The sequence below is a fragment of the Sus scrofa genome, chromosome 14 (genome assembly GCF_000003025.6).
Source record: "Sus scrofa isolate TJ Tabasco breed Duroc chromosome 14, Sscrofa11.1, whole genome shotgun sequence".
NCBI lineage: Eukaryota > Metazoa > Chordata > Mammalia > Artiodactyla > Suidae > Sus > Sus scrofa.
The window spans coordinates 9,325,782-9,342,178 of record NC_010456.5 but is presented as its reverse complement, the minus strand read 5'-3'; the positions used below and the strand labels follow the sequence as shown (position 1 = coordinate 9,342,178).

Below are 16,397 nucleotides of genomic sequence, written 5' to 3'. Positions count from 1 at the left end.
TGTTCTCGAAAAGGAGTTAACATTTTTCCATGTCCTTGACTGTTTTGAAATAATATTTGGCAACTGCACATATTTCATCATTTAATAACATTAAATTTTTTTTGTCTTTTTAGGGCTGTACCCGTGGCATATAGAGGCTTCCAGGCGAGGGGATGAATCGGAGCTACAGCTGCTGGTCTATACCACACCACAGCAACGCAGGATCTGAGCCATGTCTGCGACCTACACCACAGCTCAGGGCAATGCCAGATCCTTAAACCCACTGAGCGAGGCCAAGGATCGACCCGCAACCTCATAGTTACTGGCTGGATTCGTTTCTGCTGTGCCACAATGGGAACTCCTAAAGTATATAGTTTTACTGCCCTAAAAGTCCCCTGTGCCTGCCTCTTCCACTGTCCCTCTCTCCCCCAGCATTCTGTAACCACAGACCTTCTCAGGTCTCCATGATTTTGCCTTCCTTTTGGCTTAATCTTTGGTATGTTTTTACTTTCCCATATGGAGCAGATCTGAACCTCACTCTGTTGAGTCCAGCCACTTGTCCAAGTGGAAATACTACCCGTATTCTCTACCTGACCATGATTCATCAAAACAACCAACACAGAGCCCTTCTAAAAATCAACCATTTTTCTGATTCTTGAGTGTACCTTACATTTAAGCTGTTTTGTCTACCTTGTCACTTCTCTAAGGCCAAGCCCCTTGCAGGTACCTCCCCCAAATCTTCTCAGAGGTCAAAGGGACCAATCCTCTACACAGAACAGGGAGTACAGGATTTCTAAAGCAAGTCCCCTAAGCAGCCAATTCTTGGATCTCTTTATTCAGTAGGATTCCTTAAATATTACATAGGTTAAAAGAGTAAGAAGCTGTGATTGGCCATCACATGCCCTGATACACTCACAAGAAGTTTTTAACTTTTTATTGCTATCAGATTTCAAGAAAGGACAAAATGATGCCCCATTTGAACTGTTGAGCTGATTTTATGGAAAATCTCTGACCACTTGGGAAAGATTGGGAAAGAAGAATCTGTAGGGGGAAAGATGGAAGGCTAATGGGAAACCCTCCCTGCTCTTGGCCACACCTGCTTAGGCAGGAGACTGACATTCCTCTGCCAGGACCAGTGTCCTCCTCTTATTATCAACATCATAGGGCACGACAGTGGAGTTCATGAAGAGCTGAGTGCAGAATCCAGACTGCCCAGAACTGCACCTCAGAAGACAGCCCCGCACAGGGTCCAGTGCCCCAAGGCTAACAAAGAAATCCATGGAAACCAAAGAGAAAACCCAATGCTGGTGTCACTCAGGTCATCACGCCTACCGTTCTGGGTGAGCTTTGTAGAGCAGATGAGTGTGGCGATCTGAAAGCTATCTTTTGTGCTATCCTTGGTTGGTGTAAAGTTGGCTAAGGCTTTGGATGCTTGGAGCTCCTTTTCTTCCATCTCTGCCTTGGTTCCAGGCAGGCTCAGGTAGAACTTGGCATCTTCCATTTTCTTGTTGTCACCCTGTAAAGGGAGCATGTTGGGAATCCCAAAGCAGGGACAAAATCTCTTACGTGGAGATAGAAAAGTATCTACCCTGAGTGCAGGGCATTTTCAACATGAGAAATGAAGTTTCCTTCAATGAGATCCCTTCCAACTCTGAGACACATTCATACCTTTCCGGAGTCTGGGCGTGGAAATAATTTCAATACTGAATGAAAGTGGAGTAAGTTATGCACTAGAAATCAATATCCTAGTCTCTGGTCTACCTACATAAATAAACATAACAAAGAATAAGGATGGATTTTCTTTTCTTTTCTCTTTTTTTTAAGTTATTTCCCCAATATAATTTTTTTCCTACTGTACAGCACGGTGACCCAGTTACACATCCATGTACACACTCTACTTTCGCACATTATCATGCTCCATCATAAGTGACTAGACGTAGTTCCCAGGGCTACACAGGGATTTTGTTTTCTTGATTGTGTACATGGTCACAATTACACCTCATTGGGTCCATTGAGAAAAAAGAGCTTGCCATGCCTTCTAACGTTATTTATGAGCCAAGGAGCCATGAAGGGAAAGACACACCAGGTACATTCATCTCAAGAAAGCTACCCATCTGTGTGAAAAGCCTCCTGGATATTGTTGGACAAATGAGATCTTCCCAGCATCTACTTCCTTGGCTAAAATCTCAGTGGAAGTGACAGCTCTGCAACAGTTAGAGGGGAGTACAAGGACCAAACTGACAGGAAAGGAAAGGGGGCCCCGTGGCAGAGACAGGGTGCCTGCCTTGAGCTGATATGAAAACCACATCCTGCCACACCCACCACACTAACCCAGCCCAGCAGCGCAACCATCAACACTCCACTGCAGGGCGAGACAGAGAGCAGAAGGCTGGCGGCAGCCCTCAACTGTTCACCTGCACGGACCCATGTGCGGGAGAGGGAGGGTCTGTCCTTGAGGAGTCCACGTGCTAATGCAACATGCTCTTTCCAGAAAGGGGATGCGAGGCCACGGAGCTAGTGTGACCACAATGCTCTAGGGCTCTAGACTTGAAGGGGCAAACGTGTACAGGCCTAGAGAAGCTGTCAATATGTATATATATATAAGTCTGAAAGGAGTTTTCAGAACCGGTTTTGGAGAGAGTAAATATGTCCTCAGCAATATTCTGAGCCTCTTTCTTTCGCACCACCTTATAAACCACCAGATCGTGCCTCCCATCCTGCAGAGTGGTGCCATCCGGGTTCATCAGCTTCACGAAGGCCACCCCAAAGGCGCGCTCTGATTTATCTCTGGCTGAAAAGACAGGAATACGTGTCTGAGCAGGGCAAAGGGATACCAGGCGGTGATGGCTCTGAGAGCTGATGGCACATTTTGCTCTGGGGGCTCGTGTGCAAACACACTGTCATCAGCACAATTCAGGGAGCTCCAATAAGCCCCATGCAATGTGCACGGCACAGGCTCTCAAAGGAAACAGCTCCCTAACTGAAATCTTCTGGTGCCCCCAAGTGAGCTCCTCTTCCTACATCTCTGAGTCCACTCAATCATTCAAATCAGAACTGAGGGTGTTTAAAAAAACCAACGAAAAAAACAAACAAACATAAAAAAAAAAAAACAGGAGTTCCCGTCGTGGCGCAGTGGAAACGAATCCAACTAGGAACCATGAGGCTGAGAGTTGGATCCCTGACGCTCAGTGGGTTAAGGATCTGGCGTTGCTGTGAGCTGTGGCATAGGCCAGCACCTGTAGCTCCAATTCGACCCCTAGCCTCGGAACCTCTATATGCCATGGGTGCAGTGGCCCTAAAAAGACAAAAAAAAAAAGAACTGGGGGTGTTGACAATGATTCCCCCGACACCAACTCTGCATCCCCAGGGCCTCTGGCACCCATGCCCTTTCGCTCCACCCCTGCTGTTCCCACCTGAGTCCAGGCCACCCTCACTCTCCCCCATCTCCCCACAAGAAATTCAGATATAGAAGGATAAACACAGATCTCCCAGCCTAGAATAAGTCATTCCTTGGATTTCCTTAGCACCAATGGCTCTTGATATAAAGGTGCCACGTATCCTGTTCTCCAGACCCACAAAAAGCACTGCCAAGCAGGAGATAATATTTTTTGGATGAAAATAGTCAAAGATCCCCTATTACTTACATTCCTGAGACGACCTGTGTCGGAAGGTAAATCTTATATGACAGCGTGTGACCTCTTCTATAGCAATGGATACCTGAACAATCGTAAGAAAGGAAGAGTTTATATCAGCACAGGCCTTCGTACTCAGAGCTCACTGTAGCATCTGGTCGCAGGACTAATTTCTATTGAGTGAGAAATAGGGCAGGGTTTCCTTCAAAGGACACTGAGCGATTTTCAAAATTCAAAGCATCTCAAGAAACATTCATCTTTGCTGACTATCATCGATTCTGAAAATGGAGATGTCACACAGTCCCAGGACTTTCTCAGGTGGGAAACAGGAAATAGTTCAGAGGGAAAAGGTTGGTACTTTCAGGTCTATGTGGAACCTTTCAGACTGCAAGGTGTATATTCATATGGTAATAATTAGGGCCTCTAAAGAAGGAAAAGATAGAACACTGGGGACAAGGAGGCCTGTTTTTGTTGCTTATATACATAGAAAGGGCAGGGAAAACCAAGGCATGGGCAATGAAAAGAGCAGAGAAATTACGGCCAACAGTTTAATGATTGTATTATATAATCATGCCATGATTGTATAATGGAATATTTTGCAAGTATCTAAAAATACATTTCTGAAGAACTTCCAATGCCTCAAGAGAAGTAGTTTGAAAAGGCACACTATAAATTTGTACAAACAGCATGATTCAGAACATATGAAATATATAAAACTGTAGAAGATGGTTACTTCCGAATTGAGGTAATAGTGCCAATTTCTTTTCTTTTTTGTCTTTTGTCTTTCAAGGGCCGCACATGTGGCATACGGAGATTCCCATGCTAGGGGTCTAGTCTGAGCTGTAGCTGCCGGCCTACGCCAGAGCTATAGCAACACCAGATCCGAGCAGCGTCTGCAGCCTACACCACAGCTCACGGCAACACTGGATCCTTAACCCACTGAGTGAGAACAGGGATCAAACCCACAATTTCATGGTTCCTAGTCGGATTCGTTTCTGCTGAGCTATGAAGAGAACTCCTGCAAATTTTTTTTTTTTTTAACTGTTGTATGGATAGCTCATGACACTTGGACAATCAGAAAGAGCCAATGGATCATGGGGTGCAGAAGACATGAGCTCCAGTTTAGGCTCCAACATTGAGCAGCTAGAGGTACTTGGTAAGTCACTTTTTAAAAAATTTTTTAAATTCAAGTAGAGTTGATTTACAATGTGGTGCCAATTTCCACTGTACAGCAAAGTGACTCAGTCATACATATGTGATATATTTTCTTTTTTATATTCTTTCTCATCCTGGTCTATCTTAGAAGGTCCCTTCACTTCTTTGAATGTCAGCTATGTCATCAGCAAAAGGGCTACTGCCACTTGGACTATTCTAGTCGTAGGGCTATAGTAAGGCTCACACACGACGATGGATCTGAATGAAAAGCACTGGAATCTGCCAGACACATATTTAAATTGAAAAGAGGCCCAGAACACTTGGTTAGAGGCCAGGAAGGAAAGAAATGTTAGGAAACTGCTTGCAGAGTGTGAAAATCTCCATTTGGTTCGGGACCATCTTGGCAGCCTATTACATCCTTACAACCACACGCTTCTCTCTTCAAATTTCAACACGTTTCTGAGCAAGAATGTTATTTAAGCTTTCTGAAGCTTATGAAGATAAAGGCTCTTCTGCAGAGTTACGATGATCAGTTCCTTTCTTTCTTTCTTTTTTTTTTTTTGTCCATTTAGGGCCGCACACGCGGCATATGGAGGTTCCCAGGCTAGGGGTCTAATCGGAGCTGTAGCCGCTGGTCTATACCACAGCCACAGCAACGCGGGATCTGAGCCGCGTCTGCAACCTACACCACAGCTCACGGCAATGCCGGATCCTTAACCCACTGAGTGAGGCCGGGGATCAAACCTGCAACCTCATGGTTCTTAGTCGGATTCCAGTGCTTTTCATTCACTGAGCCACAGTGGGAACTCCCATCAGTTTCTTTCTTAACACACACCCCTGGCAACTTATCCAAATCTTCAGGATAAAGGAGAATGATGTGTGGGTAGAACACAGAAAGGAATCTAAAGGAGGTCTCATAGAGTTCCACTGTGGCTCAATGGGTTAAGAACCTGACTAGTCTCCATGAGAATGTGGTTCAAGCCCCGGCCAAGCTCAGTAGATTAAGGATCTGCCATTGCTGTGGCTGGGGTGTAGGCTTGCAGCTGCAGCTCCAATGTCACCCCAGCGAGGTCCATATGCTGCAAAGGTCTCATATACGATGGGGTTACATAGGGCACATGCTCACCTTCACAGTTTCATACCAACAGGGCTGCTTGACTTGGTAGTAGACCACTGACTTGTACTCAGAAATGCCTTCGTACCCAGCACCAGGATGAACTGCTTTCTTTAAATGGAAAGAAAAAAGTGAGAAGGAGGTAGTAAGATCAAAAACACTAAGTTTACCCTGAGTGGCCAGCCAGTTGCATGTGGGGGCGAAGAGTAGAGCAAGGATGAGCTCCTAGCACCTTCTGTAAGGGGCTAAGTGTCCAAAGGTATTGGTTGCTGAGGCACCTGGCACCAGCTTGCCATTCCTCTTTGCTGGAAATTTTATCCTCTCTTCCATCCCAGCCCTAAGTTTTCTACTTTCTTGTTTCCTCTCTCAGGGAAGAGAGGCCAGTAAGGGTGACCGGGAGCCATGCGTGCAGAAGCACCACTGGGTGAGGCCCCAACTACACTCCTCTCTAAGGACCTGGCCTGTAGCTGCAGTGGCATGTTCACTAGAACTTAGAACTTAGGGCTGCCTCTTCCTCGAAATGAACCCCTCATTCAGCAGAACCAGGTCTCCCCGGGGGCACTTCCAGCCTAGTGAGCAAAGCCGTGAGGATATGAACTTGAACTTCTGGGGCTCAAGGGCACAATAGGTCATTCCCATACCATGTCCCAAAGCACTCTGCTAATCCTTAAGACAACTTGACTGAGCCAACTGATTTCAAAGATGATCCTATTCATGGGGAGGTGACAGGGCTGTATACTGTGCTGTGACCCCCACCATGAGGTGATCAGGGAGTAGAGTGGATTCCAAGGCAGGTAACTATGGCTCTTAAAGGAGGAGCCACGTGGCAGGAGAGACAACGAAAACCTCCCATAACCACCCCAACCTGGCCTTCTCTTTAATGTCAGAATCCAGGTTTACTCCCATTAAAGGAATAGGTCAGGACATGTGTATCCATTCTTAGCACCACTACTGAGTCCTGTGCATCCCTGAGAAAATAGCTTATCCTTCTGGGGCTGCAGTTTTCTGATTTCTAAAATTAAAGAGCGCAGTGGTAGCTGACCTTGAACCAAGAGGCCTTCCAGTGTAACAGCTCTAACAGGTGCCTCTCCACAGGCTCAGCTCACCCAGATGGAGGACGTGTGCCACTGAACACGAGCCCCAGAGGAACTTATCAGGCTTGAAAGGGGCTAAATAACTTGAAAATGATAAGGAATCTCTCCATCGGAAGCATCTACCTGAAATCCCTGGTGACGGGAGGTCTTTTTCAGCACCGGAGAAAATGAGAGTCCACATGAATTTAGTAGTAAATTTGGTAATTGCTCCTCACAAATTTACCAGGTTTCCTATTTTTCCCTTAGGAAAAACCAAATGCACTCAACAGTGGAGAACAATTAACATCAGACCCTAAGTCATGTTACTGTGAAGAACTGTGTGACAGCAGTGGGATTGCTAGGACACTACGTACCTCCAAGAGCCTGCCCTCCTCATCATACACAGACATGGTCACCTCCACGTTCTTCGGTGTCTTCTTTTTCCCTTTGTCAAACTCCCCGTGGATCAGGGTGACATAAATATCATTCCGAACGTCTCCTGCAAGGTTACGACCCATCTTGTGAGTGCTGCTGTTTATAATTCTCGGGAGGTAATAAGATGTAAATTATATATAAGATATAAAATACTCTATGCAATAAACTATTCATACAGCAGAAGTTTTTGTGTGTGTTATTTCCTTTAGTTGATCTCATTCTTCTTCTCCGTACGTATCATAGTGTCTTTAAAGTGCAGTTTAGTGTCCATCAACAGATGAATGAATAAGAGAGATGGTATATAAACACAATGGAATATTACTCAGCCATAAAAAAATAGCAAAACAATGCCATTTGCAGCAACATGGATGGATCCAGAGATTCTCATAAAAGAAAGTCAGACAGAGAAAGACAAATACTGTATGATATCATTCGTATGTGGAATCTAAAGAATAAAACAAGCTAGTGAATAAACCAAAAAAAAAAAAACAGACTCACAGATACAGAGAACAAGCTAGTAGTTACCAGTGGGAAGAGGGAAGAGGGTAGGGGGCAAGATAGGGCTAAGGGATTAAGAGGTATGAACCACTATGGATAAAATAAATAAGCAACAAGAATATATTATACAGCACAGGGACTATGGCCAATATTTTATAATGACTATAAATGGAATACAACCTTTAAAAATTGTGATTCGTTATCTGTTGTACACATGAAACATATATAATATTGTACATCAACTATACTACGATAAAAAATGTGAGCAATAAAAAAAAAATGTGAGCAATGATTTATCCCTAAGAATATTCATGGTGGTGTTTATGAAAGTGAAAACTTGGTAACACCCTCAATTTCCAACCATAGAAACAGTTGGTTGAGTAAATTTTGGTACAGTGCGATAAAAATCATACTCATTTACTCATCCGAAAAACGGACTGAGCTCCTCTGTAACAAGCACCGTGCTAGACGTTTGGGAGACAATGTGAGCCATGTACCAACCTCACCCTCAAATGGCTTCGTCTGGTGGGTGGGGAGGTACGATCAGTCACCTGAAGAAATACATCACGACCAATGAAGGGACCGGCCAGGCTCAGTGAAAGCATGACACTAAGTCCCAACCTTGTTTGGAGGGCATGGGAATCTTGCCTTCAAGCTGGTACTGGAGGAAGGAGAGTAAGAGTGGGAGACAGTGGCACGTGCAAAGGCCCAGAGGTAGCAGACATACGACTGAATTCTTCAAGTGAGGGGAAACCTGGTGTGAGATGGGGCTATAGAGACAGACAAAAGACCAGTTTCCCTAAGGCCTGAAGGCCAAGTGAAGAATCTGTGTCTTGGAATTCCCATCCATGAGGATGCAGGTTTGATCCCTGGTCTCGCTCAGTGGGTTAAGGATTCAGTGTTGTTGTGAGCTGTGGTGTAGGTTGCAGATGTGGCTTGGATCTTGCATTGCTGTGGCTGCAGCATAGTCCGGCAGCTACAGCTCTGATTCGACCCCTAGCCTGGGAACCTCCATATGCCATGGTTGCAGCCCTAAAAAGCAGGGGGAAAAAAAAAGAATCTGTGTCTTCGTCCTGAATAGAAACAGAAGTCATCACCATGTTTTCAGCCAGGAAGGAGTGGAACGATATCAGGTTGGCGTTTATAAAAGATCCTTCATACTATCTTCGATCATAGTATGAGAAAAAGAATAAAAGAATACGTGTATACATATATAACTGGGTTGCTATGCTCTACAGTAGAAATTGACACCATACTGTAAATCTATACTCTAATAAAGACAAAATTAAAAAAAAAAAAAAAAAGATGGGAGTTCCCGTCGTGGCTCAGTGGTTAATGAATCTGACTAGGAACCATGAGGTTGCAGGTTCAATCCCGGCCTTGCTCAGTGGGTTAAGGATCCAGCATTGCTGTGAGCCGTGGTGTAGGTCGCAGATGCAGCTCGGATCCCGTGTTGCTGTGGCTCTGGCGTAGGCCGGCAGCTGTGACTCTGATTCGACCCCTAGCCTGGGAATCTCCATATGCCTCGGGAGTGGCCCTAGAAAAGACAAAAAAATAAAAATTTAAAAAAAAAAAAAAAAAAAAAAAGATGATTCATGCTACAGTGTAGAGAAGAGCAGCTGAGGTACCAAGAGCAGAAATAAGAGAACCCGTGAGGAAGTGACAGCAGTTGTGCAGGGAACGGATGACACTAGCTATGACCTGGGCAGTGGCAATGGGACAGAGAGAAAGGGGTGGATTTCAGAGGCCTTTCCAAGGACAGACTGATGGGTCTTCTTTGTTAATTGCATGTGAGGTGTGAGGGAAGGGAGGTGTCAAGGGCGACTGTCAGGCTTCTTGTTTGTGACAGTGGATGGAGGAAGGGCTGTTCTCTGAGATAAAACACAACAGAAGGGTCAGGTCTTGATGTACAGGATGATGAGCTCCAAACTGGGATTCTGAGTAAGACATAAGCAAGTTAAAGAGAAGGGGATCTGGGAGTTTCCGTTGTGGCTCAGCAGAAATGATTCTGACTAGTATCCATGAGGACGCAGGTTCAACCCCTGGCCTCGCTCAGTGGGTTAAGGATCTGGCGTTACCATGACCTTCAGTGTGGGTCACAGACATGGCTCTGATCTGGCATTGCTGTGGCTGTAGCTGTGGGTGGCAGGTGCAGCTCCAATTCAACCCCTAGCCTGGGAACTTCGACATGCTGCAGATGTGGCTCCAAAGAGACCAAAAAAAAAAAAAAAATGAGAGGGAGCCACAAGGTGATAGACAGTGGTCCAGATCTGTATGTCTCAAACCTAGCTGATAACCAGAACACCCCAGGGAGTCCTGGTCTTACAAACTAAGTCAGAGTTTCCAGAAAAATCTGGGAATCTGTATTTTAATGTTTCTCAGGTGATCCTGACGAGCTGATTGGAAAACCAGTATTTGGGACAAATCATTCTAGATGATTTTTAACATCTATTAAGAGCCCTGGCAGTCTATGACCCATTACTACTGATGACAAAGAGCTTTTCCAGCCGGATTTCAAAGACAAATTAACTTTGTCCAAAAAATAAACTTCTACTTTATTTTTCCAGATTTCTGCCTTGATGTAGCAATAAAACTGCCTCCAGTTACAGGAAGGGCACCAATACTTATTTTTGCAAACAAGAAGACAAACCATTTTCCCAGAATAGTGATGAATATGGATTAGGGTCAAGCGGCTCTGGAAGGGATGAAATAAGCAGATGAAAAACTACTTTTTATGAGAACAGAAGAAAAAGATCATCTCCATTCTATGGCTTTATTATTTATCCACCCCACAAATATTTTTTTAATATCCACTACGTATGTGTGAGGCATCAAATTATGACTGCTCCTTAATCTCCCAAAGAAGGAATAAGACCTTGCATTAGTTTAAGAGAACCTGAATTTTTACACAATAGATAACAGCTTGATTTTCTAGAATTTTTTCCCTTAATTTGCTTAGTAAAGAACAATGGATTTACGTTTTGTCAATTTCTGCTATACAGCAAAAAAATGTTATGACCCAGGCATACAAAAATATGCATTATTTTCTCAAACTATCTTCCATTATGGTCTATACCTGGAGATTGGATATAGTTTCCTGTATTGTACAGTAGGCCCTCATTGCTTATTCATTCTAAATATAACAGTTTGCATCTACTAACCCCAAACTCTCAGTCCATCCCCTTCTCCCCCTCCCTCTTGGAAACCACAAATCCATTCTCCATTCTGTGAGTCTGTTCTTGTTTTGCAAATAGGTTTCATTTTTGCCATATTTTAGGTTCTACATGTAAGTGATATATTCGTCTTTCTCCTCTTACTTCACTTACTATGAGAATCCCTAGTTGCATCCATGTTGCTGCAAATGGCACTATTTCATTCCTTTTTATGGCTGAGTAGTATTCCATTGTACACATGTAGCACATATTTTTAATCCTTTCATCTGTTGATGGACATTTAGGTTGTTTCCATGTCTTGGCTATTGTGAATAGTGCTGCTATGAATATATGGGTGATGGTCTCGGGAATTATTTCAAAGGGGTTTGTGTGGAACACAAAGGAAGAGACCACAGAGACACATTTAGGAGTTACGTTTAAAAGCACTGTCTTGGGTTCACACACTGGGTAGTTTTCTAAGGTGTGGCAGGCCTGCCTGTTTTTCCCACTATCTCCTCACCGCACGTAGATGAGGAAAACTGATGGATCCAAGTTGCCTCAATGGTCCCCTTAGAAGTAACTGCTGCATAGAAGGAAGTCCTAGAAGATGCAGAACAGGTGAATCTAGCAAACGTTTACCTGGAAGGATTATTTCAGGAAAGCCCATTTTCCGGGCGATTGCTGTGGATCTATCCACTAAGTGTGAGAAGTTTTTCTGAACCTGCGTGAGATCCCCTGGCAATAGCTTCAACGAAACCCAAAGTCCTTTAAAAGAATAAAAGATAAACTTTTAGTTCTTTGTTATGATCTGTATAATAAATGTACACACAAACGCTGAGAAAAATACATGCATGTTACTGATATACACAGATACATTATTATAAAGATGTACATTCTCCCCCAGTAACTTAGAATTTTAATGACACTCCCAACAAAATCATAGCAGGATTTCTTTGAGAATTTGACAGAGAGGTGAACAGATGTTTACTCTGGGGAAGAAAAAAGAATAAAGACAGCCCCTATTAGATACCCAAATAATGCAAAATTACAGTAATGAGTGATACTAGTAGTAGAAAACATATATTTCAATGGAAACAATGAAATCAAGTTTAATTACATACAGTAACTAAACATATGGCCAAAGAGACATAAATCATGAAAAATAGAACAGCTTCATAAATGTGCTGGGATAATTTTCTAGCTACTTAGGACAGAATCGGTCTAATCTCTTGTCACACATTTTCATTGAAACAAATTCCTAACAGAAAAGTAAACAAAAAAGACAGAAAATTAAAAGAAAAAAGTGTAGTAAATCTCTGAGAATGAACCATTTTTCTTAGAGAAACAAATGTAGATATTACAAAAGCAATGGAATTATCTATATAATAACTGAAATTATTTTTTCTTTTTAGAGCTGCAGGTGGGGCATATGGAGGTTCCCAGGCTAGGGGTCGAATCAGAGCTGCAGCTGCCGGCCTACGCCACAGCCACACAATGCCAGATTGGAGCTGAGTCTGCAACCTACACCACAGCTCATGGCAACACTGAATGGTTAACCCACTGGGCCAGGCCAGGGATCAAACCGGCATCCTCATGGATACTGGTTGGGTTTGTTTCCTAACTGAAATTCTGATATATATAAAAAAGCAAAAGGCATGTTACCTATGCCATATACTACACATGCCTATAAAAGGGATGGGGAAATACAGGAAATTATGAATTTCATTGGAAGAAAAACACTTTTAGATCCTCACAAATAAACAGAACACAGATACAAAATTCACACAGAAGTACAAGAAATCTTTAAATATTTGGTAAATCATAAATTGAAAATAATGTGTCCTCCATAAGACAGGTTATTATCTTCATTATGTAAGGAGCTCACAAAAACCGAGAAGGAAAACTTTAGAAAATACATAAATACACAAGAGGGCTAAAGAATTCACTGTCAAGCAATTTTTTTTTTTTTTAAATGCTATGGAAGTCCACTTTTCACACTTCAAAAGGTAAAGATTTTTTTCTTTTTCTTTTCCGGCCACACCCATGGCATAGGGAAGTTCCCAGGCCAGGGACTGAAACCAAGCTATAGCTGTGACCTACGCCACAGGTGCAGCAACGCTGGATCTTTAACCCACTGTGTTAGGCCAGGGATTGAACCTGAGCCACCAAAGAGACAACACTGGATCCTTAACCTGCTGTAACACAGCCAGAACTCCAGGTAGAGGTTTTTAAACATCAGTTTGCAAAGCAGGCAGATGGTAATTCCTGCCCACTGTAAGAAATCAGTGGGGGGTTCCCATTGTAGCACAGTGGAAACAAGTCCAACCAGGAACCATGGGGTTGTGGGTTTGATCTCTGGCCTCACTCAGTGGGTTAAAGATCTGGTGTTGCTGTGAGCTGTGGTGTAGGTTGGAGACGTGTCTCGGATCCTGTGTGGCTGTGGCTGTGGTGTAGGCCAGCAGCTGTAGCTCCAATTGGACCCCTAGCCTGGGAATCATATGCCACCAAGTGCGGCCTGAAAAAGCAAAAAAAAAAAGCAAAAAAAAAAAGCAAAAAAAAAGGAAAGAAAGAAATCAATGGGAAGCATTCGGACAATATGTGTATCTCCAGGTTTAAGCTTTTTCCCATCGCTTGGCCTAGAAATGCTATTTCTGAGAATTTTCTTGGGGAGGTAGTTCTAAATACGGAAAAAGCTTCATGTATAAAGAGAGTCATATCAGGGTTATTTAAATTTATAATGGTGGGGAGTTCCCACTGTGATGCAGTGGAAAAGAATCCGCCCAGTATCTATGAAGATGCAGGTTCAATCCCTGGCCTCACTCACAGGGTCAGGGATCAGGTGTTGCCATGAGCTTGATGTAGGTGGCAAACGGGGCTCAGATCCTGTGTTGCTGAGTCTGTGATATAGGGCAGCAGCTGCAGCTCTGATTCAACCCCCTAATCTGGGAACTTCCATATGCTGTGGGTGTCCTTAAAAAGACAAAAAAGAAGAAAAAAAAAATATATATATATAATGGTAAAAATTAGAAGGCACATAAGCGCTAATCTACGAAGTTCCATGCTCTAAAAATCTAAGCAATAGAATATTATGCAGTCAAAAGTAATATTTATGAAAAGCACAAAAACATTTGAAAAGTGTTCTGTTAAGAAGGAAGAGAAAGAATATTTTCCTCAGTTTTGTTTTAAAAAATTATACATACAAAGCCATCTATTGAGTGTAAGGGTTTTTCACTCTAACAAATTATATCCGTAGGTTAGGAGTTCCAAAGCAACAGAGATACATTTAGTTAGTTATTTTTTTTTTTTAATCTTTTTATCACCACACTTGTGGTATATGGAGGTTCCCAGGATAAGGGTCGAATTGGAGCTGCAGTTGCCAGCCTCTGCCACAGCCACAGCAACACAGGATCCAAGTTGCAACTGTGACCTACGCTGCAGCTCATGGCAATGCCGGATCCTCAGTCCACTGAACAAGGCAAGGGATCGAACCTGCATCCTCATGGACAGTATGTTGGGTTCTTAATCCACAGAGCCACAATGGGAACTCCGGGTTATTTATTTTCAGATTCTATGATTTTTTTTTAATTTAATGATTTTTGTTTTTTTCCATTATAGCCGATTTATAGTGTTCTGTCAATTTTCTACTCTACAGCAAGGTGACCCAGTCACACATACACCTATACATTCCTTTTTCTCACATTATCATGCTCCATCATAAGTGACTAGACACAGTTCCCAGTACTATACAGAAAGATCTCATTGCTTATCCATTTTAAAAGCAATAGTTTGCATCTATTAATCTCAAATTCCCAGTCCATCTCATTCCCTCTCTCTCCCCAGATTCTATGATTCTTCATATGTATTTCCTATTCAGGATAATTCTGAAAAGTGGCAAACTAAATATGCTAAAAATAATATGTTTCCTAATTGCTTCCACTTTGGCAAACGATTTTGTTTAAAAAAGTGACTCAATCTTCAAAATTATCACCAAATTATCACCAACTTAGTATTTGAGTTTTAAATTTTTAACTATTTTCCCTTATTATTTGAATTAAAAAGTGTACTTTCAATAAGCAGAACTCCTCTGAGTTAAACGTCAACAAAATAATATATGGAAATACTAAAAACAATTAAAAACATTTCACTAGATAGCCCTTTTCCCTTTTTTTTGGCCACACCCAAGGCATATGGAAGTTCCTGGGCCAGTGACTGAACCCGCACAGCAGTTGCAACCTGCACCACAGCTGGGGCAACACCAAATCCTTAACCTGCTGTGCCACACAGGAACTTCCCCATTATTTTATATTAACACATATTCATCTGCATTACCTTGGTCTCCTTCTTCTCCATTTTAGGAAATGCAATGGGACAAACATACTCAGAGAGTGGAACATAATTATCTTCTAAATTCTCTTTCTTGGAGTTCCCGTCGTGGCATAGTGGTTAACGAATCTGACTAGGAACCATGAGGTTGCGGGTTGGATCCCTGGCCTCACTCAGCGGGTTAAGGATCCGGCGTTGCCGTGAGCTGTGGTGTAGGTCACAGACACGGCTCGGATCCCGAGGTGCTGTGGCTGTGGTGTAGGCTGGCAGCTATAGTTCCGATTGGACCCCTAGCCTGGGAACCTCCATATGCCGCAGGTGCGGCCCTAAAAGGACAAAAAGACAAAAAAAACCCAAAAAACAAAAACAAAAACCCAAACCCAACAAAACTCTTTCTTTGTGTCTTTACCTAGAGACAGCATTGGGCTTATAGGGTGGACAAAAAATGAGGAAAGACTCAGGGGAAAGGAATTTGTTGCACAGAATTTACAAAATACAGCTGTGATCCAGCTCAGGGTTGGGTGCATTCTTGGCGCTCGTTAGACTTTGAGATGGGCAGTCCCCAGCAGGTCTGTTTTATATCAGAGAAAGATAACGACAAGGCTGGAGTCCAAGCACCAGCTCTGACCGCCACCCTCCGGCCCCACCAGAGGCCCTCCCAGCTCAGTACCTTGTCCTTTGTGATTGACTTCCTTGGCTGCTATCACCTTATTCAAGACTGAAGTGAGCGGCTCATTCTCCCCAATCACATGGGATGTTATCAGGGGCGACATGATTAGCTGCCTCTGCCGGATATAGGTTTCCATGGCAATTCTGGGAAAGTCAGAAATTACTGGTAAGGAAAAAAGAGGAAGTTTCTTGCAGCACAGCCTCAGCCGTGAGTCCTGGGGAATCATTCGGAAATATAAACAGTAAAGGAACCTACCTAGAGGACACTTTCTATCTTTCCTTTATTTTCCCACTGGGTAAAATCTTAGATACCAAACTCATTTTGAAATGATGTGGGGGAGAGAGAGGAACAAAAAACCCAGGAACA

The 16,397-nt window shown here is 43.1% G+C and overlaps 1 protein-coding gene across 1 annotated transcript in view; it reads right to left on the bottom strand.

Annotated features, from left to right (window-relative positions):
• Positions 1–16,397, bottom strand: part of DOCK5 (dedicator of cytokinesis 5) — a 241,436-nt gene that overhangs the window by 96,537 nt on the left and 128,502 nt on the right. The window contains 7 exon segments of the mRNA XM_021073736.1: positions 1,312–1,495; positions 2,667–2,770; positions 3,624–3,696; positions 5,893–5,991; positions 7,328–7,452; positions 11,678–11,803; positions 16,032–16,174. Coding sequence (XP_020929395.1) covers positions 1,312–1,495; positions 2,667–2,770; positions 3,624–3,696; positions 5,893–5,991; positions 7,328–7,452; positions 11,678–11,803; positions 16,032–16,174 — 854 coding nt within the window.